The sequence below is a fragment of the Panthera pardus genome, unplaced genomic scaffold (assembly GCF_024362965.1).
Source record: "Panthera pardus isolate Hobbes unplaced genomic scaffold, ASM2436296v1 HiC_scaffold_24, whole genome shotgun sequence".
In the NCBI taxonomy this organism is placed as follows: domain Eukaryota; kingdom Metazoa; phylum Chordata; class Mammalia; order Carnivora; family Felidae; genus Panthera; species Panthera pardus.
The window spans coordinates 65,186,074-65,210,343 of NW_026526810.1; the positions used below are offsets into that span (position 1 = coordinate 65,186,074).

Consider the following 24,270-nt stretch of genomic DNA (forward strand, 5'->3'; position numbering starts at 1 on the left):
AGCATCCAACTCTTGATCTTGGCTCAGGTCACGATCTTACAGTTTGTGAGATCAAGCCTCATGCTGTGCTCTGCACTGACTGTGTGGGCCTGCTTGGGATTCTCCCACTCCCTTTCTCTCTACCATTCCCCTCTCTTAAAATAAATAAATAAGCATTAAACAAATAAAACCACAATGAAATATCATTACACACCTATCACAATGGCTAAAATAAAAATTAGTGATAATACCAAATGCTGACAAACCTGTGGAGAAACTGGATCATTTACAAATCACAAGTGGGGATGTAAAATGGTAAAGCACTCTGGAAAATAGTTTGGTAGTTTCTTAAAAACTAGATATGCCTTACCATATGATCCAGCAATTGCATACTTGGGCACTTATCCTAGAGAAATGAAAGTTTATATTCACACAAAAACCTGTATGTGAATATTCATAGCAGCTTTATTCCTAACAGACAAAGTCTGGAAAGAACCCAAATGTGCTTCAATGAGTGACTGATTAAGCAAACTGTGGCACATCCATACCATGGATTACTACTCAGAAATAAAAAAGAACCAACAGATTATATATATATATCCAATAATTTGGAGAGATTTTATGCTTTTGTACTCATGTGGAATGAAAAAAAAAATCTCAATATGCTCTGACTATACAATTCTATTTACACAGCATTATTGAAATAAAATAGTAGATATGAAGAACAGATTAGTGATTGTCAGAGCTTAATGATGTCATGCTACAAAGAGGTAGCATGAGGAAGCTTTGGTTTTGCATCTTAATTGTGACAGAGGATCTATACATATAATACACATGAATTCATGTCTCTGTACATATATAAAATTGCACAGTACACACACACACACACACACACACACACACACACACACACAAGTACAAACAATACTGTGGAAATCTAAGTAGGCTCTGTGGATTGTACCAATGTTAGTTTCCTGATTTAGGTATCATTGGAGTAGACTGGGTAAAGAGTATGTGTGACCTCCCTTTTTTTTTTTTTTTTTTTTGAAGCTTCCATGAATCTATAATCATTTCAAATTAAAAATATTTTTAAAATTGAACTCATCAAAGTTAAAATTCTCATCAAACTCACAACTGAGTTGTCTCCTTTGGCTCTGTTACACATCACCAATTCAGCTCCTCCGTTCTCGTAGTTCCTTTCCTGCACAGAGCTCCTGCACTAATCTTGCAGTTACCTTTCTCACCTTCTTTCTGAGATACACACACTCAATGACAGAGAAAAACTGCCTGTGAAATATGATTTATAGCAGTCAGAGTTTGCTAAATGTGGCTAGAATAAATCATATCAGTAGATAATAAATAGTATACAAGTTAGCACAATGATTTTTAGATCACTGAGAAATTACCTAATTCTCAAAGAGAAAGCCAAAAAGCAATGAACGTTGTACTGTTAGTACTACAAATTCTGGGTAGCTTATATTTTCTGGTTACTAAGTAAGAGAATGGATGGAGTAACAACATCAAAGCTGTGCATCTGAGAGTTGATGCTTTTTTTTCTGGGTTGTAGCTAACAGAGAGCAAAGCATGCTGTTTGGACAAGTCTGAGGATAACTCACACAAATGGTGGTAACTCACCAAGGTAAACACATCTTCAATGACAAAATCCAATGGAGTGTCATAGAATCAAACAAATTAGGCAATACTAGTTTTGCCATAGATACCTTAGTCCAGTGTTAGTAATTTCAGTATCAGTATTGAAATATTATTAGCTACTCTCTAAATTCAATAGCTCTTATTTTTGTATGTAATATGAGACTGTCTATAATATGTTACTTTGAAACTTTTACATATTTATTTGTGAAATTTGAAACAAGACATGCTATTTCTAAAATTCAAGTGAAGACAAATATGCAGAAAATCAGAAACAATTTGGAAACAGAAGAATAATGGGATTGTGGTGACGTCAAAGCTGTATCACACATCAAATAATGTTACAAAGCTGGAATAATAAAAAATAGTACTAGCAAATGTAGAACAAGAGAGACTATGGACGAGAAGAGAGAAGACAGAAATAGAAGCAAATTCTGAATGGGGAATTACTATACCACAAAGGTAATTTGTATCAAGTAGAAGACAATGGATCAGCAGATAATGTTGGGGCAATTGACCAGCCATTTGAAAAAAAAAACCTGACCCCTAACCTTACTCCCTAGATCAAAGTAATCCCAAGAGGTAGCCTGAAAATATTAAAATTTAAACATAATAGAAAATTTCAGGACTTTTAAAAAACAATTTTGGCATGAATCAAGACTTTCTAAGTGTGACTCAAATTTCAAATTTCAGGCAAAATAATAAGTAAGCAATAAATAAGAGCACATCAAAGCAAACATTTCTACATGGGAAAAACACCATTAAAAAGCCAAATGCAAATGCCAAAATGGAATAAAAAGATTCAAAAACAGGGAAAATGTAACTTTAAAATATAGAGCTTTTTAAAATCAGTAAGTAGATTAACTTGCCAAAGGAAAATTGCACCAATAATAGCTAATATTAATCAACTATTTGCTATGTTCTAGCTGTTAGGGTCAGGCGTAAGGTAGGGTAAAGATAGGAGTCAGAGGCTAAAAAATTTTAGCAGTCAAAGGCTATATTTGGGAACTAAGGTCTCGGGGGAGGTTCCCTGACTCAGGGAGAGAGAGAGAGAGAGGAGTCAGGGAAGTCGCCCCCAGGTGTGGTGGGGTTTTTAAGTTCCGGGTTTAGGTCCAGGTGGGCCTTTTTTGTGTCGGGTCATGCTGTCACTCAGTGATTGGTTGACCTCCAGTTTTGGCGCTGCTTGGGGCTTTTCGTTGGGTTGCCCTGGCAAGATGGCCGTCCCCGCTACTGTGGTTCCAAGGACATCCTAACATTCTAACCTCTTATTGGTGATAATGGGCGATGGATCTGATCTGGCTGCTTCCTACGGGTGTAAGGGCGACGTCATGGTATGTGGGGTCTGAGGTTGGAATGTGGGAATATGGCTGGACCACCTGGGAAACTTCATGAATTCGTTTTTGTACAAAACGGAGAAAACAAGGTAAGAGCATAAGTATTATACAGATAGCAACTAGTGGGGTGACTATGGTGAGGAGCCAAGTTAGGAGGGGTGATTGCCACCAGGAGGTTAGGGGGTGTGAGGATCTTGGGCGGGCAGATAGAGTTTTTTGGATTTCCTTTAGGTGTTCTATATTGGTTTCAACTAAGCCTGATTCATTGAGGTAGTAGCAACATTCCTCCCTCAGGAACAGGCATGTTCCCCCTTTTTCTGCTGTCAGGAGATCTAGGGCTCGTCGGTTTTGTAGAGTGACCTGTGCTAGGGCGTTGATCTGCCTTTGTAAGGCGGATAGGGAGGTAGCTGAAGCTTCTAATTTATTGAGGATGTCTCGGCCCAACAGGGGGACGGGGCAGGAGGGGATGACTAGGAAGGAGTGGGAGAAGTGGAAGCCATCCAGGCAGCAGATGAGTACCGGTGTGCATGGGAGACGGAGGGGGTGCCATTTATGCCCATGACCGAAACGGAGGACGGCGTGGTGGGGCCGGAATAGCTCGGCAGGATGGAATAGGTAGCCCCCGTGCCCAAGAGAAAGGAGATGGACTTACCCGCTACCTGGAGTTTTACCCTGGGCTCAGCGTGGGTCACCGGAGTTAGAGTCTGGGCCTCGTCAGTTGTCGTCCTCCATCTCCAGCAGTTGGAAGGCAGAGTCCAATCGGGGTGAAGCCTCGCCACGTGGGGGCCTTGCGAGTCTGTCGTCCCCTGGGAGAGGACAATCGGATTTCCAATGGCCCATTTGCTGGCACAATGGGCATGGACTGGTAGGCTTTTGGGGATGGGGACACTGACGAGACCAATGGCCTTCTCGGCCACATTTAAAGCATGGCCCCGGAGGGGGCCGTGGTCCGGAGGGCTTTATTGTGGCTGGCCTCAGGGCAGCTGCCAAGGCTTGGGTCTGTAATTGTACCTTTTGTTGGAGACTGGCCTGTCACTGTTGTTCTTGAGCTTCCTCTCGGCCATTAAAAACTTTAAAAGCCATCTTTACCAGGTCGGCCATAGGGGTTTGAGGACCATCTTCGGCCTTTTTTAGTTTTTTTTGAGTATCAGGGGCTGATTGGGAAATAAAGTAGGTGGCCAATACTGTGGCCCCGGCGGGGGTGGTAGGGTCTAGTCTGGTATACTGGGTAAGTGCCTCTGTGAGCCGGCTAAGGAAGGCTGTGGGGTTTTCATCGGGGTCCTGTATTATTTCTTGAAGTTTGTTAAAATTTACTGATTTGGTTGAGGTTGCCCTCATGCCTGCTAGTAGGCACTGGATCATCTGGTCCCGGCGCCGGTGACCATTGCCTGCAAGTTGGTAGTTCCAGTTGGGGTTGGCCGCCGGGACAGCATCGGCCCCTACAGGCATAGTGGGGTCGGTCATGTGGGTTTGGTCTGCATGTTCCCTGGCTGAGGCCTGGATGCGCTCCCTCTCCTCAGGGGTGAGGGTAGAGGTGAGGATTACATGGATGTCGTGCCATGTGAGACTGTAGGCTTGGGCAAGGTATTGGAATTCCTTAGTGTATTGGGTGGGGTCAGCCGAGAATGACCCTAGCCGCTTTTCAATGGCGGATAAGTCTTGGAGGGAGAAGGGGACGTGAACGCGAACTAGACCTTCAGGTCCTGCCACCTAGGAGAAGGTAAGATGGCCGCTGGGGTCTGTTCGCTGGGAGGGGCCTGAGCACGAGTTCGGGATGATATGGGAGGCAAGGGCGGAACGGCTGGGGGTTGGGAGTATGGAGGGGGGCGAGGACCGGTGGGTGGCGTGGCTAGATCCTCTAAGGGGTTGGAGATCGGGGAAGTTGGTGAGGTGGGGTCGTTGGGGGGTTGTGGGCGGACAAGGAGCACGCATGCAGAGGGGCAGGAGGAACATAGGTTGGGGCGAGACCTGAGATCCCAAAAGGCCATGACGTAGGGTATTTCTCCCCATTTTCCCAGCCGATAGTAGAAATTGTCCAGATTGGTTAAGATTTGGTATTGTAAAGACCCCTCGGGAGGCCATTGAGGATCATTATCTAATTTGTACTGAGGCTAGACTACAGTGCAAAGGCGGATGAGTCGGTTACGACGAAGTTCGCCTTGTAAGCCTAGGAGCCAGAAGTTTTTTAACAGACATTGGGCAGGGGATAAGAGATCGAGGAGGTTTAGACTCGTTACTTGCCATTGGCATGGCAGGGCGAGGCGTCCCTCGGGCTGCAATAAGGGCCTATTGGCGTGCGGGCTTTGAGGCGTGCGGAGGAATGGAGACTGACTTGGAGACGTCTCTCGTGGGTGTCAGCCGTGGTTGGAGGAGGGAAGGAGGGGTCTCTCCTACTTACCGGCTCCTGTAGGCGCTTGAGAGTAGGGTGGTTGGCCTCTGGCTTGGCAAGGAGGGAGCTCAGCCAAGGAGGCGAGCTACTACCTCCTCCCGGGGTTTCGGCACCAAATGTTAGGGTCAGGCGTAAGGCGGGGTAAAGAGAGGAGTCAGAGGCTAAAAAATTTTAGCAAAGGCTTTATTTGGGAACTAAGGTCTGGGGCGAGGTTCCGTGACTCAGAGAGAGAGAGGAATCAGGGAAGTTGCCCCCAGGTGTGGTGGGGTGGGGTTTTTAAGCTGCAGAGGTTCCGGGTTTAGGTCCAGGTGGGCCTTTTTCGCGTCAGGTCGTGCTGTCGCTCGGTGATTGGTTGACCTCCAATTCCTTCTGGCATGCTACTAGGGGCTTTTCGTTGGGTTGCCCTGGCAAGATGGCTGTCCCCTCTACTGTGGTTCCAAGGACATCCTAACACTAGCCATTATTTGATTTTATATGTTTATAACTGTATAAACATATATGTAATCTATTTATATCAATGCATATGATACAGCAATTCTAGAAGATATGACTATTGTTTCTCCATTACTCAGTTGAGAAAACTAAGTAACAGAGTCAGTAAGAAAAGTGTTCAAAATCTCACAGCAAATAAACCATAGACCTGGCGTTTGATTCCTGTTGTTCTGACTTCAGAAGGAACAAATTTTGAATAGAGTTTTCAAAGTCAGACATGCGAACAGATTTTAAAATTATTTTGAAAATCCCAGTTTCACTAATAATAGAGCAATTAAAGATGGTACTCTGAATTAGCATTTTTCACTTATTAAATTAAGAAAGATAAAACAGTTTAGTTATATAATGTGCTGGCAAGGGAATGGAGAAACAGATGCTGATACATTGTAACTATGTAAATTACTACTGCTTATTTAAAGGCGTCTTGGCAATACTTACTAAATGAAAGATGCATGGATTTTTTTTTTGTAGCTTTTATAACTTTCAATAATTTTTATTGATATACTGGATCATGTTGGCAAACCTCTTTGAGGAAATTCATTTCAGCAAAATCTGTGACAGTAAAAGACTGGAAATCATCTAAACTTGCAAAAATACAAAACTGCTTAAGTAAAATATGATTTGTCTGTGCAAGGGTATGCTACGTAGCCATTTTGCATGGGAGAAAATGCTGGAGGCCAAGCTATCCAACCAGCCTGATGGCAGGGCCCGGGCGGTGGATGGATCAGGACTGCAGGGCAGCCCACGGACAGTGAAGCTTCTTGTACTCCTGCTTTTATGTAATTTGGCCTTAATAATAAGTACCTGGGGAGTTGTCTGTTGGGGAATTGCCCTCGACAGGCCCCCTGGGAAAACAACCATTGGGGAAAGAAATAAGGTTCCGCAAGGAAATTGTGCGGCCCTACATTTAGCCTTTGCCACCCCCTATGAAGACTCCTCTACCTAAAGGAAGGATAGAGTCAAATGTTTCCCAGCCAAGGAAGGAACAAATGGATTTGAAAGCTCCACTCTGGTAACTAAGGAGTGTATCTATGGGCACAGGTCACTCCAACCCCTAGGCCCACTTGGACCCCAGGAGGCATTCCAGATGATGATTGAACCTAGTCGGTTAAGGTACAGAATGGTTCATTAGTTCCTAGGTGCATTGTCTCTCTGAGAATGTATAAGGTATGGGTTTCTAAGGCCCTCTTGGCCCCCTCCTGGAACCTCAGACAGAGGCGAACACTTTTGTTCTTCAAACCACGAATGGTTCAGGGAAACAACTAAGAGGTCATGTCCCTGCAACTGTTCCACTTGAGGTGTTGAGAGATAAATGACCTTTCATGAAAACAGCAAAGCAGATGCTTTATAGATTGTAGATAAATGTAGATACATAATGAAAACAATGAGAGAAATTAATCACTAAGCAAAGCGCAGGAGGGAACATTACAAGAAAACAATCGTGTTATTCCTTAATGGGTGATTACACAAAGGAACAATTTTAGAATTAGGTAATGCCAGAAAACACAGATGACGCACACTATGAGGAAATTGCTAGCAAATATAATGCCATGTTTGCCACAATAAAGCGGGCAGTCCAACACACTCCTGTTGTCTGTGTCCATTTTTATTTTTGTTTTAGTTTATTTTCACTTTTTCGCCCACGCTGTTCATCCTTCGGGAACCCCTGGACCTGCTGGACTGGACTCTGGCAGGAAAATAAACAAAGCAGGGCATGGAGGGTATAGGTTTCTCTAAAAATAGTGAATGCATGTGTATCATAGGAAGAGCCACCTGTATGGATGAACTGTGGTACTGAAAGATAAGTGAGGAAGGAAGACTTACTTTTACTGTATGTTATTTACTTATATACAATGTGCTGTACATAAATAATAGTTACTCTCTCCCAACACACACGCAGTGACTTTCTGATCCCTTTGAGGTCTAGAAGTGGAGAGGTCTTTTTTCCCCATGTTACGCTTTTCCTTCCCACCCTCCAAAGATCTGTCATGTTTGTGACCGTGAATTTTGGTCACACCTGGTCCCTGTAGCTAGGCATAAAATTATTTGAAGACATGGATTTCTTATATTCCCTATTTCCATTCAGTGGGGTTTCCAGATGAAGCTACACCCTATTTGATCTCCCTCTTTTCGAGCTCTAGTCCTTTTAAAGTGTCACCTGCTGAGTTTCTTGTGTATGTTAAAGAGAAACACAATCTGTTACATGTAGGACCAACTCTTTTATAACCTCTGGTACCAGTTTAGCTTTAAAGGCCATTCAAGAAACAACGAAACAATTAAAAGTGTAAATAAGAGGAGCGTCTTGAGTGGTTCAGTTGGTTAAGCCACTGGATTCTTGGTTTCAGCTCAGGTCACGTTCTCATCGTTCCTGAGTTCAAGCCCTGAGTTGGGCTCCGTGTTGACAGCCTAGAGCCTGCTCGGGATTCTCTCTCACCCTCTCTCTCTGTCCCTCCCCAACTCTTGCGCGCCCACGCACACGCTCTCTCTCTCACTTTCAAAATAAATGAAAATAAACATTAAAAAATCTTTTAAAAGTGTAAATAAGAGATGGCTTTTCTGACTATAACTTTGAACCTCATAGACACTATGCCCGTTGAATATAATCTTTCCGTCAATCTTTTCTTTGTCGGGCAGTATGAGGCGGGTACTGTGAGATTGTGTCTGTGACCAGGAGGTGACGGTGGTTCCATTCTTCTCATTTCCTGAATTCTTGAAACTTGAAAGGCATGAAACTGAGTTTTGATTGGCTAAGCCACCAAGAGAAAGGCTCTCTCCTGCATCAGAGAACAAGAGCGAAGACCCAGAGACAGCACCTCAGAGAAGGTTTGGAATCGTTACGGATTGTACCAAGACTCAGATAGATGTCAGGATGGGGAACGTGCTGGAGTGTGCATTCATAGTTTTGTGGCTTCAGCTTGGCTGTAAGTTGGAGGGCAAGAGGTGAGAACCACAGGGACACGTTTATCCAAAGCCGGGGGGAAGGGATAGGGGTTCAGTCTCAGCTCACACAGGTGTCTTGTCGGAATTTTTCAAAACTACTGTACCAAAGTCATTGCATCGCTTCTGATTTTGTTTTCCTGAACAGGGTTGCATGGAGAAGACCGGGTGAAGCAGAGCCCTCAGACCTTGAGACTTCGGGAGGGAGACAATGTCAGCCTCAACTGCAGTTACACCATCAGCTTGTTTACAGGGCTCCAGTGGCTTAGGCAGAATCCTGGGAAAGGCCCTGAACTCCTCTTCCTCCTGTATTCAGTTAACGAGGAAAAGCAGAAAGAAAGATTAAAAGCCACAGTATTAAAGCAAGGAAGTTCTCTGCACATCACAGCCTCTAAACCTGAAGATTCAGCCACTTACCTCTGTGCTGTGGAGACACCGTGCTCCCAGGCACCTGCAGCCTGAACCAGAAACCTGCAGTTGAGCTCTGGACATCAACAACATCTCTGTTGTTTTTCTTCCTCGAAGAAGTACCTACTTAGAATTCACAGCCTTTCCAAGTGGTCCTATGGAGAACAAAATCTCTTGATGTAGCCAGGTGGCACAGATGACTGTTCATTCTGTCCTGGTATCCTGGACAGTCCCCTTTGTGTGTTCCTGGGTCTGTCTGCTCTTTATAACAGCCTGAAGCTTCCCTCACATGGATACAGAAAGGACAGCTGTGATATGGATGGCCTTGGTTTCCAGTCTTGGGTCACTTGAAAAGAACCTGCCCAGGAATACACACTCTTCCCCCAAATTAAAAAAAAAAAAAAGTTTTATATTCTCTTATAATAATTTGGTCAATCTCTATTAGCGAATCTTTTCCTTTTAGTTTCTTTAAGTTTATTTATTGAGAGATAGAGAGAGAGTGAGAGAGGGAAAGTGCATGTGTATGAGCAGGGGAGGGGCAGAGAGAAGGAGAGAGAATCCCAAACAGGCTCCTCAATGGCAGCACTGGGCCCCACGCAGAGCTCAAACTCCAGGACCCTGAGATCATGAGCCAAAATCAAAAGTCAGGCATTCAACTGACTGAACCACCCAGGCACCCCATATCTTTCCCATTTTAATATAGTGTTCTTGAAGGCCCCATCTCCACCAGCCACATTTCTACATTTCTCTTCTCCTTAATAACCAACTTAATGGAAAGAATTGTTCGTACTGACTATGTCCATTTCCTCAATGCCAATTCTTCACCTCCACTTGAATCTGGCCTCTGTTAGCATCACTCCAAGAGAAACTCTTGCTTTCATGTCCAAGGCTTTGGCATTGATAAAACCAGTGGTTGGTTTCCAGTCCTCATCTTGTCTGAAATTCTCAGCAGTCTCTTTTCCCTTATCTTTAAAAATAAGTGTTATTTTTTTAAACAAAATCATACTTCATATATGTACGAAATCAAAAGCACTCCTCCACATACTTCAGTCCTGCCTCCTTGATGGACCTTTTAATTCTCAAGGGCTGGTACTGACATTTACTTCAATATTTTAAAATGCTGTTACTTTGTTCTCTCTCTCTCTCTCTCTCTCTCTCTCTCTCTCTCTGTAATTGAGTTGTAACATATATAATAAAGTGCACAAAACTCCAACCTATAGCTCAAGGAGACTTTACACTTGTTTATATCTATGTAATACCATCCAGATCTACATATCAAACATTGCTGTTACTCCAGAAGATTTTCACCTGCCCTTTGCAAATTCGACAGCCCTTCTTCCTACTCTCTGCCCTGGGTAACCACTATTCTGATTTCTGTCATCTATTCCTGAACTTCACATGACTCGAATCATACAGCATCATGCAGTATATGTTCTCAAATCTGGTTTCCTTCACTCAACATAATGTCTTTGCAATTCATTGATGTTGCCCTGCGTGCCCAGTTGTTTGTTCTTTTTTATTGATGGGTAGATTCTTTGTATGAATATACAACAATGTATTTATCCATTCTCCTTGAAATAGACATTCGGGTTGTTTGGACTGTTTATACTTTGGTGCCATTATGAAAAAGTCTGCTAGAAATATTCATTTATTTTTTTAATTTTTAAGTTTTCTTTGTTTTGGAGAGAGAAATAGAGTGAGTGGGGGAGAGGGCAGAAGGAGAATCTTAAGCAGGCTCCATGTTCAGCCTGCAGCCCGATGTGGGACTCGATCCCATGACCCTGGGATTGTGACCTGAGCCAAAATCAATACTCGGATGCTCAACCGACTGAGCCACCCAGGCACCCCTAGAAATACTCATTTAAATGTCTTTTGGTGGACATGTGAACTTATTATTTTTGTGTAATTCCACTGGAATGGACTTACTGGGTCATAGAGTAGGCATATAATTAGCTTTAGTGTTGGCAAACATTTTTCCAAAGGATTGAAGCAACTTAAAATCTTATGAATGAAGTATGAAGTATGAAAGTTCTAGGTTCTCCATATTCTCACCAAGAAGTGGTATGAGTTTATATGTTTAATTTAAGTCATTCTGGTGATATTTAGTGATATCTCATAAAAATGTAGTTTTAATTTGCTTTTCCTGAAGAATGATGCTAAGCACTTTTTATATGCTCATTGGCCATCTGGATGTTCTTTTCTGTCCAGTATCTATTCAAGTCTTTTGCTCATTTGTATGTTTATTATCCATGTACATGCATTCTTTATATAGTCTGGCTATAAGCTCCTGTCAAAATTATATACCTTGGATTCTCTCCTAATCCACTGCTTGATTATTCACTTTCATAATGATGTCCTTTAATGTACAGAAGTTTCTAATTTCAATAAAGTCCAGCTAATCATTTTTTCCCATATTGGTTAGTATTTTTTTGTGTGTGCCCTGTTGAAAAATTTTTGCCTATTTCAAGGCATGGACATTTTTTTAAGTTTATTTATTTATTTTGAGAGATAGAGAGAGAGAGAGAGAGAGAGGGAGAGAGAGAAGGAGTGGGGGAGGGGCAGAGACAACGGGAGACAGAGGATCTGAGGTGGGTTCTGTGCTGACACCAGAGAGCCTGATGTGGGGCTCAAACTCACGAACTGTGAGATCATGATCCTAGCTGAAGTCAGAGGCTTAACCGACTGAGCCACCCAGGTGCCCCTGGACATGTTTTTTTTTCATTTAGGTACCTATTCCAACTCAAATCAATATTTGTAATAATATGCAATAGGTGTCAATGTTCCTATTGGTTCATAACCATTAAGCGAAAAGATCATCCTTTCTCTTAATAGAACTGCAGTCACATTTTTGTCACATATCAAGTGACCATACATGTTTAGGTCTATTCCTGCACTGTCTATCATCATTCCACCTATATGATAATGTGTTTATTAGTGTAGTTTTATGGGAAGATTTGAAGCTCGTTGTGTTTTCCCATCATCTTTGTTCTTCTCCACATTATTTTATCTATTCTGGGTCCTTTGCAATTCCACACAAACTTTAGAATCAATTCCTGTATTCTAACTCCTTTTCAATTTCCACAAAATTTCTGTTGCAATTTTGGTTGGTATTGCATTAAATTCTATGAGATCAATTTGGGGAGAATTGATATCTTAGCCATATTGAGTTTCAGGTCATAAATATAGACTATCAATTTATTTTCGTCAACTTCAATTTCTCTAAGCAATGGTTTTAATTTTTAATGCCGTGATCTTGCACTTTCTATGTCAGATTTACACTCAGGTATAAGAGATTCCATGCAATTTAAAAAATTTTATTTCCCAATTGTTGCTAATGTATAGAAATACAGCTGGTTTTTATGGATTGACCTTAGATTCACCGAACTTGCTAAATGAAGTAGTTAATTCTAATCATTTCTGAATTTGTTTGGATTTTCTACATCCATAATCATGCTGCCTCCAAGAAGAAAGTTTTTCTTTCTTTCTTTCTTTCTTTCTTTCTTTCTTTCTTTCTTTCTTTCTTTCTTTCTTTCTACAGTCTTTATTATTTACTTTCCTTGCCTTATTTGCCAGCTTTAGGGGCAGGGCTGGCTTCCTGGGAATACTTAGATCTGTTATTATTACTGGTAGGCAAAGATTTAAAAATGCAAGGGACATAAACAGAATGAGTGGAGTTTGGGGGTCTGCCTTTTAAGTTAGACCAATGATGGGGTGCCTAGGTGGCCCAGTCGCTTGAGTGATTGACTCTTGATTTTGGCTCAGGTCATGATCCCAGGGTCATGAGATTGAGCCCCATATCCCACTCCACAGTGAGTATGGAGCCTGCTTAGGATTTTCTCTCTCTCTCTTCCCCTCTCCCCAATTCACACACTCTCTCTCCCTCTCTCTCTCTCTAAAAATAAAATTAAAATTAAAAAATTCAAAAAAGTAAGCTAGAGCAATGACTAATGTCCTTCTCATAAATGGACTCTGAATGACAGAATTAGCTCCTTTGTGCAGAGGGGATGAGGGAAGGCCCAGAAACAAGGGAGGCAGAAGTGGAAGCTTCCTGATCTAGGGAGAGAGACAGAAGTGTTCTTTTATCCACATCACCTGGTTTTGTTCAATTTTAGCCTGATGTATTTATAGCTTTCCAGTTTGCCCAACGTATTCAGGTAAAGAAATCAGGAAAGTACGACGGGATTCTTGTTTCAACCTGCCCTCATTTTGTCATCCTCATTGTCACCAGCATCTTATCACTTATTGAATGCTTAACATATGCCAAGTCCATTGCCTAGCACTCTACTTACTCATTTAATAATCCAAAACCCGTGAAGTAAAATGAATGCATCCTTGGATGAAGAAACTGAGGCTTAGGTATGTTTAAAGATGAAGAAATTTCTGATATAAAGTAAATGTTTCAGGCCTCATAAAATGAGATGAAAAAATAAAAAAGTAAAAGCTCCACTGTTGACCAACTGGACAGTACTTCTCAAATCTTCTGTACATTTAAGAATCACACGGAGACTCTATTTCAAAAATGCAGATCTGGAGGCACATGGGTGGCTCAGTTGGTTGAGCAGCCGACTCTTGATTTCGGCCCAGGTCATGATCTCTCAGTTCATGCAGATCTGATTCTGATCAATAGATTTGGAGTAAATAGGTCTGGCATGAGGTTGGGGGCCACTTTTTTTAGGGAGTCACGGATGATTTGGGTTCAAATGACTGGAGATCTTGCTTTGAAAAACACTGCAGTTGGGTGACTGCTGGATTTCAGGAGGATGGGTGATGCAGACCTGCAAGTATTGGGGGTTAACTTAGAGGAGAGGTGCTTAGGGAACATCGAACCCCACCTTGGAATGCCTGAATGCAGCTAACACCTTATTTCTGATGAAGCCATATCCTATTTTAGTTAGCAGATCATCTCTTTTTTAATGATAAAAAAAGTAGTAACTTTTTGCAACAACAAAAGGAAATTCATCCATGGTTTGAAAAGCAGCAGAGAAGAGTTAAGAGATAGACAAGCCTTTGGTTGTAGACTTAACCAGAAAAAAAGGCCACAACTTATTCCATTCTCCATCATGGATAAAAGTTTATTCATTCTTTCTTTTTGATTAAAAATTAAAATCCTTCTATATCTTTTTTTTTAATTTTTTTTTAACGTTTATTTATTTTTGAGACAGAGAGAGACAGAGCATGAACAGGGGAGGGGCAGAGAGAGAGGGAGACACAGAATCTGAAACAGGCTCCAGGCTCTGAGCGATCAGCACAGAGCCCGATGCGGGGCTCGAACTCACAGACGGTGAGATCATGACCTGAGCCGAAGTCGGACGCTTAACCGACCGAGCCACCCAGGCGCCCCAAAATCCTTCTATATCTTAAAGGCCATAATTCCTTAATATTTTCTCCTTTGTTCCAAAATTTAAATATATTTTATTTATTCTAATCATTTTACTCTCTCAGGATTCTTTACAACATTGTAACTTCATATTGAAGAGAGCTGGTTATAACACTGATAAAGACATGCTTATTACCAAACATAGAACAATAATTCTCTAATGTCTGCCTTTAGAGTTCTCCTAATAATTTCCAGTAGAGACCACAAAATGACTCATAATCATTTCATGACCATGTTTAATCTTCTGCTATATCCTCTTAGCCTGGCTTTCCTTTCTGATATTCATGGTGAATTTTGGTTGCTGTGAGGCCTATTATTTAATTTTGTCCCTGAAACTTACCTAATAGTAATGGAACATTCTTACTATTCCTAATATTATTGGAATATATAATATATATTTATATATTTATAATCTATAGGTTAAATATTATATATGTATATAAAATATAATTATAGGACTATATGAGTATATCTTTTCATGTTGTCTTTTGAAGAATGAGAAATCTTTATTTGGAGTCACCTATAGAATTAAATATCCTTTTTCCAGTTAGAGGAATGTAGGGCATTCTCCATTGTCACGAATTTGGCAACTAGGACCCAAAACTAAGGACCAAGGGGGGGCACCCAGGTGGCTCAGTCGCTTAGGCATCTGACTTCAGCTTAGGTCATGATCTCATGGCTCATGAGTTCCAGCCCCACGTTGGGCTCTGTGCTGACAGCTCAGAGCCTGGAACCTGCTTCAGATTCTATGTCTCCCTCTCTCTCTGCCCCTCCCCCACTCGCGCTCTGTCTCTCTCTCTTCTTCTCAAAAATAAATAAACATTAAAAAAATTAAACAACAACAACAACTAAGGACCAAGAAGCATTGGGGCGCGTGGGTGGCTCAGTCAGTTAAGCGTCCGACTTCGACTCAGGTCATGATCTCACGGTTTGTGAGTTTGAGCCCCGCGTCGGGCTCTGTGCTGACAGCTCAGAGCCTGGAGTTTGTTTCAGATTCTGTGTCTCCCCCTCTCTCTGCCCCTCCCCTGCTCAGGCTCTGTGTCTCTCTGTCTCTCAATAATAAACATTAAAAAAATTAAATTAAAAAAAAATCACTATGCATCCACCACCATTTTCTATTAAGAAAGGCTTGCAGCCATACACTCCCTCTAGGATTTAAAAAGAAGAAAGCGAACAGTCTGTGTACCCTCCAAACCCCAATCTTCCCCCACTTAGCTGATGTGAAGAATGGGAAGAGCCAAGACGAGAAAAAGTGTTCCCCTTTCCCCAAAAGTCACTTGAGGAGTCAATATCCCCGCCTAAAATGACTATTAAAAACAAAGTCACCTGAAAAATAAAAAATAAAAAGGAAAATTGCATGACATTCTGTCTTTGGATATCTGCTTCTGAAGCAGATTGTGATCTATTTTTACACCTGCCTAAATAGAAGATAAGGAAATTGGAGAAAGATGGTGGACTGAGGAGGAGCGTCAATGGGGCTGCCTGAGTTTCTCCATTAGGCACGGTAAGGAGGAGTGAGTGTTCTCCTGAGCAAGTAAATCTGCTGAAGTCAGCAGGGCCTGAGCTGTCCTGCCAGTGCTCCAGCCAGGAGAGAAGAGAGAGAGAGAGGCTACTGAGAGTGCCTCTGAGTGGGGACCCTCAGGGAGGGGAGAGCCCAGCCTTGAGGAGGCCCCTCGGGGCTCCCTGGTGCTCTCCATCCAGATGCCTGCCCGCCCCCCATGGAGGGCATCTGGAAAAAGCAGGAGGAAGTGAACAGAACAGGCCACGCTGACCTTCTGGTAGCCAGGGGTCAAAACTCAAGTTGAGAGAGCAAAGGAGAGATGACAATGGAAGATATAAACAAGGCTGCACTTTGATTTGTTTAATAACTGAAAATGGCCCAGAGGCTTTGCTGGGTTCTTTCCATGATGTCTTTAAGGGAATAAGATCCAGCGTCCCTCGAAAGCACCCATTCAGATTTAAGCCTCTTTGCTAGTCTTTGATACTCTTTCCTCTCCCCTTAGAAAAATGTTTGCTCCACCTAGAAAATATTGATTTTGTCTCAGTAGGTAAACTTGTGTTATATCATCGTATCATCCCCTAAATCTACAGTTGATGCCAGATCCTTTCACATGCCTGTAGGGCTGAAACTGTTGCAATTAAGTGGCAAGAAAGGCATCTTTATTTTCTTTTTCCAGCTGTATGTCCTGTTCTTGACGTGATGAGCCAGTTACCTACCCCACTGCCTGAATGGAGGAAAGATCATGTGGTTTTTTAAAAATGAAAAAAGGCAAAAACTCTGTTAATATTGCAAAAATTGTCCTGTCCCACGTGGAGATCATTCTGAAACCACAAATGACCAAAATTGAAGTTCTTCTGTGACGTCATAAGCACATCTAAGCAATCCTCGTCCACATCTGTAAAGTAACTTTACTAGAGCAGATTGGTGGACTTGCCCGGCATGGGAAGAAGGCCTTCATGTCTTTAGTCACAAGAGGAGGATGTTCCATTGTCAATAACATCCCTGATCAGTTGGGGCAGAAAGCGGTTGGTTAACATTCAGTACTGAGGCTCTGCAAAAACTGTGACAAATGATATATTTTATTCTCTTCATTAGAAGCAGAACAGTCTGTGCATAGCCTCCAACATTCAGCGATTCCTGGCTTTGTCCCAATCCATTATGAAATGTTTTCTTTCCACTCAAAATAGGATGACAGAGGAGGACGGGAAAGTGGCTGTGCCATTTTCAAGCCTAAATAATCTATTTTTGACCATTTTTTATAGTGATAGAGAAAAGTAGAATTTATTTATTTATTTGGTGGGAAGGAAATTATCTTACTCAATCTGTTTCATTCAGTTCTCTTAAATTTGAGAAGATAGCAGGAAGTTATCAAGGTCATTCTCTCCTTTCTTACAGAGCCTTTATTCTTTTTTCTTCTTCCTGTTCTTCTCTGAGGTCAACTCTGTCAGTGACCAGAGACATACACACAGAACGGGGGGGTTTGAGCAGTGTTTGTGGAATATAAAGATGGGTGCCATTCCATGTGTCTTGTTTTGTTTATACCAACATGTGAAGTCTCTAAATGCCACCCCCGACCCCTACAGATACATGATCCCTGGAAGTATTTGAGGAGACTAGAGAATCAGAAAAGTTGGCTTCTAGATTAGGATCTGATCTTACAACTGCCCAGTCACTTTGAGCATGTCACTTTCTGCATCAGAGTCTAATTTACTCATTCTTGTCATTTAGATGAACTTTCTCAGTCCTCTTATAACTATTTTTTACTTGGTGGCTTTTCTGAATGTAAAGAAAACTCTTTGAGCTCCCCACCTCATCAGATCAGTGGTAAAATATATTCTTTCTCTTGGAGTGTGAAAACGCAGTAAGAAAAGCATTCTGGGTTGATGCTGTCCTTACAGTTCTTATTTTCCTCTTTCTGACTCATCCTTTTAGAGTTGAAAATCCATAACTACTTCTCAAGGGAAACCCTGGGTGAGAGTGGATGCCTGTGTCATGTTTTCACCCTTATTCCAGGGACATAACTAAACCAGGGAAGTGTATCAACCAAGCTACTTTCTCACTGGCTGACCAATGGTCTGGGATTCCTCAGTGTGACACCTGCTAAGTGCCTGTCCTCCTATCTCCCCCAGTCCAGGTTCCAATACAGAGGCTGAATTCTAGGCCCTGGACTCTCATGTCCACTTGAAGTTTGAGGATGATGGAGGTGTCTATGCTGCAGATCCTGAACCTAGGAAAGAATGGTCTTTGAAACCAAGGAATTAGAAGAGGGGCCTGCCGCCTTCACTTGTCTTCCTGTCCTTCACTCAACCATACTTAGAGCAGGAGTCAGATCACATCTGTATACTCTGCAAGGAAGTCACATCCTTAGTATGAGGGGCTATGTCATATCGAGTATATCAGTTTGCTAGGACGGTCATAACAAGGACCACAGATGACCTACACAACAGAGATGTGTTGCTTCACAGTTCTGGAGGCTAGAAGTCTGAAAGCAAGGTGTCTACTGGGTTGGTTCCTTCTGAGGCCTGTTGGGAAAGGGTCCATTTTAGATCTCTCTTCATGGCTTGTAGATGGCCACCTTCTCTCTGTGTCTCTTCACGTTTATCTTTCCCCTATGAAGTCTTCGCGTACGATTTCCCCTTTTCTAAAAATACCAGCCGTATTGGGTTAGAGCTCATCTTGATGACCTTATTCTAATTTGGTTACCTCTGAAAAGACCCTAAGTAAAATCACATGTTGAGGTTCTGTGGATTAAGACTTCAACATATGAATTTTGACACAATTCAACCCATAACCCTCTGTGATCACATAAGAGCTTTCTTTGCTATAAAGAATTTCTTATATTCAGTGAGCCCAAAGGAAAATGAGAGAAAGCAATGGCATCCTGGCTCTTGACAAGTGAGTCTAGATAATTCCTGCCACATTTTGCTCTTTCTGTAGGATGGAAAGGAGAGAAAGTTGAAGTAGAGAATGGGGTTCATAGAGGAAACTTCTAAGAGGTACCATACCTGGACCTTAAAAGTCTGCCTTGGGGGTGTGGAGACAATCTTATGTTTTTCCACTCCTAGGGATTATGGAATGTTACGACCACGGAGCCCAACTCCTTGAAAAGTTCTGAAAGACAAGAAGTAAGCATACTCTGTTCCCACCCCACCATTAGAGGAAAAGAGTACATCATCTGATATTTACAATTTTAGAACCAAGGCCCATAGTATCTGATTTAAGGTTTAAAGAACAATGTGACTAATAAAGTAGCTTTACCACCCATCCCTGTGGACAGAAATTCCAGTCCCCTGAACCTGCACCAGGTTACCCTGGAAGATACCACTGTGGATTACTGCATTGTGAGAGATGCACAGTGGGACAGAATGCTGTATACCTGTTTCTCTGGCAGGGGAGGGGAGATAACCTCTATTTAAAGAGGACGTTACACATAAAACATGAGCTTCATGGAGGAAAATGGAAAAGAAAAGAAGAAGGAACGGAGAAAAAATAAGGAAAAAGAAGGGTTCTGGGTTCCCTCAATTTTCCAACTGTAGTATATGCATTTCAGAAATGAATGAATTTTGAAAGTTTGCTAGAAAGAAACAGTATATTTATTTCAGTGTTTTCCTTATTGTTCTAGACGGCTGTTATGTTCTCTATTTTTATGATTAAATAAGTTATAAATGAAGATTTAATAGTTTAAAATATTAAAGCAACTTGGGTGCCTGGGTGGCTCAGTTGGTTAAGCCTCTGACTTGGTTTCAGCTCAGGTCACAATCTTGTGGTTTTCAAGTTTGAGTCCCACATGGGGCTTTGCGCTGACAGCACGGAGCCTGCTTGGGATTCTCTCTCCCTCTCACTCTGCCCTTCCCCTGCTCATGCTCTCTCTCTCTCTCTCTCAAAATTAATAAATAAACTAAAAAAATATTAAAGCAACTTTATGCATTTAGAATAGAAAGTGACCCTCCTTGATTTGTCCCTCACAAGTTCTCAATTACTGTGAACATTCTGTGAGCACATTTCAACTGCTTCGACTCATTTAAATACATATTCATAATAAACATACTGCTTAAAGACATAAATGGGACCACACTTAGATGTAAAATACTCTCATTTGACTGAACGTCAGAGAATGCTCTGCAAGTCAGAAAATTTAAGTTTAATCCCTTTCCGTAACTGTATAGTATCCTAATATAGATGTGCCATAATGTATTGACTAGTTGTAGTGAAGGATATTTAAATTTTTCTACTTTTTTTGCTGCTGCATACAACTTTATACATATTTTTTTAAGGGTGATTCTGGAAAAAAATTCTCAGGCAGGTGGAATTTCTGGGATCCAGTAATAGGTAAATAACCCTTGTAAACCTTAATTAGTTTACAGTTCTGCTATGAGAGATGAGCACTCATATCCTGACATTATCACACACACAAAATATTATATTATTCATCATTCTTAACTCTTTGCCATCTGATGGGCGAGAAAGGATATAAAAGGATTTTTCAAGAAAGTGTGAGTTAAGGGCAACCAGCACTTCTGGACTAAAGTGGCAAGAGGAGGGAGCAGTTATAGGAATCTGAAGAAAGCAGCTACAACTATATAGTAAAAACTTAGATTTCTTCTTTTCTGGTATAAGCATTTATACTCTACACTTTTCTCTCTGCGTGGATTTTGCTGCAGTCGATGCATTTGATATTTAAAACATTGTTGCCATTCAGGAAGAAGAGGAGAAATGACTATTTCTCTGTCAATGCTGGGGTGGCTCCTGAGATGGCACTGTTTCCATTTCCACCTCCTACTCTTGGCAGATCTGTGCGTGTGAGTGTGTGTGTGCGTGTGAGTGTGTGTGTGCGTGCGGGTGAGTGTGTGTGCGTGTGAGCATATGACTTGTCTCTGATTGGCTGGGCTCACCCTGTTTCCTACAGATGCTTGAACATATAAGGTAGCAAAGCAGATTCTTTATCTTTTGAGCCCTTGTCAGTATTACAGACCCAAGAACGAGTTCTCAGTGGCTCTAAGTGACAGAAGGAATGGACAAATCCTTGAGTTTGCTCATCCTTTGGTTACAACTGGACTGTGAGTGAAAGGGATTTGGAAATGGGCAAAGAACAGACAGATCCTGAGCCGTTTCTCCTCAGGGAAGAGAAAGAAAGATAGGGGGCTGTACTGGTGTGATGTTCTATGTAGACTGAAAAAGTAAATTGGGAAGTAATTTCCCAGGAATGGTTAGCCGCCAACCCGTCCCTCTCTCTGTGTTCTCTTTCTGAACAGGGGTAAGCAGTAAACAGGAGGTGATGCAGAGTCCGGAAGCTCTGAATGTCCGAGAGGGAGACAGCGTGGTTCTCAACTGCAGTTACACTGGTAGCACTTTTTATTCCCTTCAGTGGTTTAGGCAGGACCCTGGCAAAGGACTCACAGTTCTGTTGTTGATTCAGTCAGCTCAGAGAGAAGAAACAAGTGGAAGAATTAAAGCCTCGCTGGATAAACCGTCAAAACACAGTGCTTTATACATTGCAGCTTCTCAGCCCAGCGACTCGGCCACCTACCTCTGTGCTATAAGAGACACAGTGCACAACAGGCTCCTGGCACCAATACCCAAACTCTGCAGCTGGGGCTCCACCCACGTGCCCTATCTTGAAGCTGAGGAATCTTTCTCCATCGAGGGGCTTTCTAAATTGACTCTTTTCCCAGATAGAAGCAATTAACTATGCAAAACCTGATCTATATATGTACACACACATATGTATGTGTATATATGCACATCTATGCGTATGTATACATATATATGCGCATATACTTATCTGCACATATGTATCTGAAGTTACATTTGATCTTTAGATTTTTATCAACTTCAACTTCAATAATAGCTTTGTTGAGATTAATTCACAGGCCAAACAATTCATTCTTTTAAAATGAATAATGAAGTGGCATCTAGTACGTCCACTATGTTGTACAACCACCACCTCTATCTAGTTTCAAAACCTTGTCATCACCCGGAAAGGAAACCACATACCCATTAAGCAGTTGCTTACCATTCTCCCCTCCCCCAACCCCTGGTCACCTGCAGTCTGTCTCTAAGGGTTTATTTATTCTGTTCATTTCACATAAATGGAATTGTACAGCCCTTCATACATGGCTTCTTTCACTTAGCACCGTGTTCTGGAAGTCCATCCAACACGGGACCAACTGGAAAAAGGCAGATATTCGCCCCTAACCAATCACATAGGATGCCCTATCTTTAGTTAACCTGTTCATGTCTTCTCCATTTTTTTCCTTGTTTTGCTAGAAGGTTGTCAGTTTTGCTGATCTTTTTAAAGAACCAGCTCTTTGTTTTATTGATTTTTTTTTTTTTACTGTTTTTCCATTTTCAATTTCACTAATTTTTGCCTTTATTATTTCCTTCCTTATGCTTGTTTTGGATTAGTTTTTCTCTTTTTCTGGGTTTTTGAGGTGAGTGCTTAGGTGGTTGATTTGAGACTTTTATTCTTTTCTAATATTTGCATTTAGTGCTATCAATTTCCCTCTTGGCACTACTTGGGCCACGTCCCACAGATTTTGATGTGCTGTAGTTTCATTTTCATTCAATTCAGTATACACTTGATTTTCTTTGAGACATTCTCTGTGACCCTTAGATTATTAAGAAGTGTGTTGTAGGGCCCCTGGGTGGCTCAGTCAGTTAAGCCTCCAACTCTTGATTTCAGCTCAGGTCATGATTTTGCAATTTGTGAGATCAAGCCCTGACTCCAGCTCTACGTTGATGTTTGGAGCCTGCTTGGGATTCTCTCTCTCCCTCTTTCTCTGCTCCTCCCATGCACAGGCTCATGCTCTTTCTCTCTCTCTCTCTCTCTCAAAATAAATAAATAAACATTAAAAAGTAAAAGAAGTATGCTGTTTAGTTACCAAGTATTCGGAAATTTTCCTATTATCTTTCTGTTATTTATTTACAGTTTTATTTCACTGTGGTCAGAGAACATGCTCCTTATGATTTTAATTCTTCTACATCATGTTTGTTGAGGTTTGCTTTATGGCTCAAGATACAGTCTTACTTGGTATGTACTTCATGGGCACTTGAAACCAATGTGTATTCTGCCATCATTGGCTAGGGTGTTGATGGGTAGAGCTGCCTACCAGATATGGCTGGTTGTGGTGTTATTGAGTTCTTCTACATGCTTGCTGATTTTCTGGCTAGTTGTTCTCTCACTTGTGGAGAGAGGGTATTAAAGTCTCTAACTACAATTGTAGATTTGTCTATTTCTCCCTTTGGTCCTGTCAGTTTTTGTTCCACTCATTCTTCAGCTCTGTTGGTTGGTGCATACACATTTAGGATTGCTATGTCCTCTTGGAAATTTATCCTTTTTATCAGTATGTAAGGCTCCTCTCTGTTTCTGGTAATTTTCTTTGTTCAGAAGTCCATCAACTTTATCTGGTACCAATGTAGCCATTTTTCCTTTGATTAATGTTCACACGATATATCTTTCTATCCTTTTACTTTCTTTTTTTTTGGGTGTGGGTATGTGATTTGCAGTTTTATTTTATTTTATTTTTCAATATATGAAATTTATTGTCAAATTGGTTTCCATACAACACCCAGTGCTCATCCCAAAAGGTGCCCTCCTCAATACCCATCACCCACCCTCCCCTCCCTCCCAACCCCCATCAACCCTCAGTTTATTCTCAGTTTTTAAGAGTCTCTTATGCTTTGGCTCTCTCCCACTCTAACCTCTTTTTTTTTTTTTCCTTCCCCTTCCCCATGGATTTCTGTTAAGTTTCTCAGGATCCACATAAGAGTGAAAACATATGGTATCTGTCTTTCTCTGTATGGCTTATTTCACTTAGCATCACACTCTCCAGTTCCATCCACGTTGCTACAAAGGGCCATATTTCATTCTTTCTCATTGCCCTGTAGTAATCCATTGTGTATATAAACCACAATTTCTTTATCCATTCGTCAGTTGATGGACATTTCGGCTCTTTCCATAATTTGGCTATTGTTGAGAGTGCTGCTATAAACATTGGGGTACAAGTGCCCCTATGCCTCAGTACTCCTGTATCCCTTGTGTAAATTCCTAGCAGCGCTATTGCTGGGTCATAGGGTAGGTCTATTTTTAATTTTCTGAGGAACCTCCACACTGTTTTCCAGAGTGGCTGCACCAGTTTGCATTCCCACCAACAGTGCAAGAGGGTTCCCGTTTCTCTACATCCTCTCCAGTATCTATAGTCTC

General features: G+C 41.6%; 1 protein-coding gene and 1 gene segment (V, D, J or C); one reads left to right on the forward strand and one right to left on the reverse strand.

Moving 5' to 3' along the window:
* Nucleotides 1-3,628: 3,628 nt before the first annotated feature.
* On the reverse strand, nt 3,629-7,796 carry LOC128772821 (uncharacterized). The gene is made up of 3 exons (XM_053888724.1): nt 7,724-7,796; nt 5,362-5,513; nt 3,629-4,673 (listed from the first exon to the last, which is right to left on the reverse strand). The coding sequence occupies exons 1-3, from the start codon at nt 7,794-7,796 to the stop codon at nt 3,996-3,998; spliced, it is 903 nt and encodes a 300-aa protein (XP_053744699.1). The 3' UTR covers nt 3,629-3,995.
* Nucleotides 7,797-21,032: 13,236 nt separating this feature from the next.
* On the forward strand, nt 21,033-22,251 carry LOC109255685 (T cell receptor alpha variable 21-like). The segment is given in 2 exon segments: nt 21,033-21,124; nt 21,320-22,251. Coding segments are annotated over 2 exon segments (480 nt in total).
* Nucleotides 22,252-24,270: the final 2,019 nt, after the last annotated feature.

Bases quoted from the DNA above. Each gene is read 5' to 3' on its own strand.
- LOC128772821 (XM_053888724.1), bottom strand. From the start codon at position 7,796: ATGGGGAAAAAAGACCTCTCCACTTCTAGACCTCAAAGGGATCAGAAA. The intron at 5,514-7,723 runs GTAACTATTATT...AAAATTTTTTAG, and splicing joins TGCGTGTGTGTTGGGAGAGA to CCTCTGACTCCTCTCTTTAC. The intron at 4,674-5,361 runs GTAAGTAGGAGA...ACCTTCTCCTAG, and splicing joins TCAAGCGCCTACAGGAGCCG to GTGGCAGGACCTGAAGGTCT.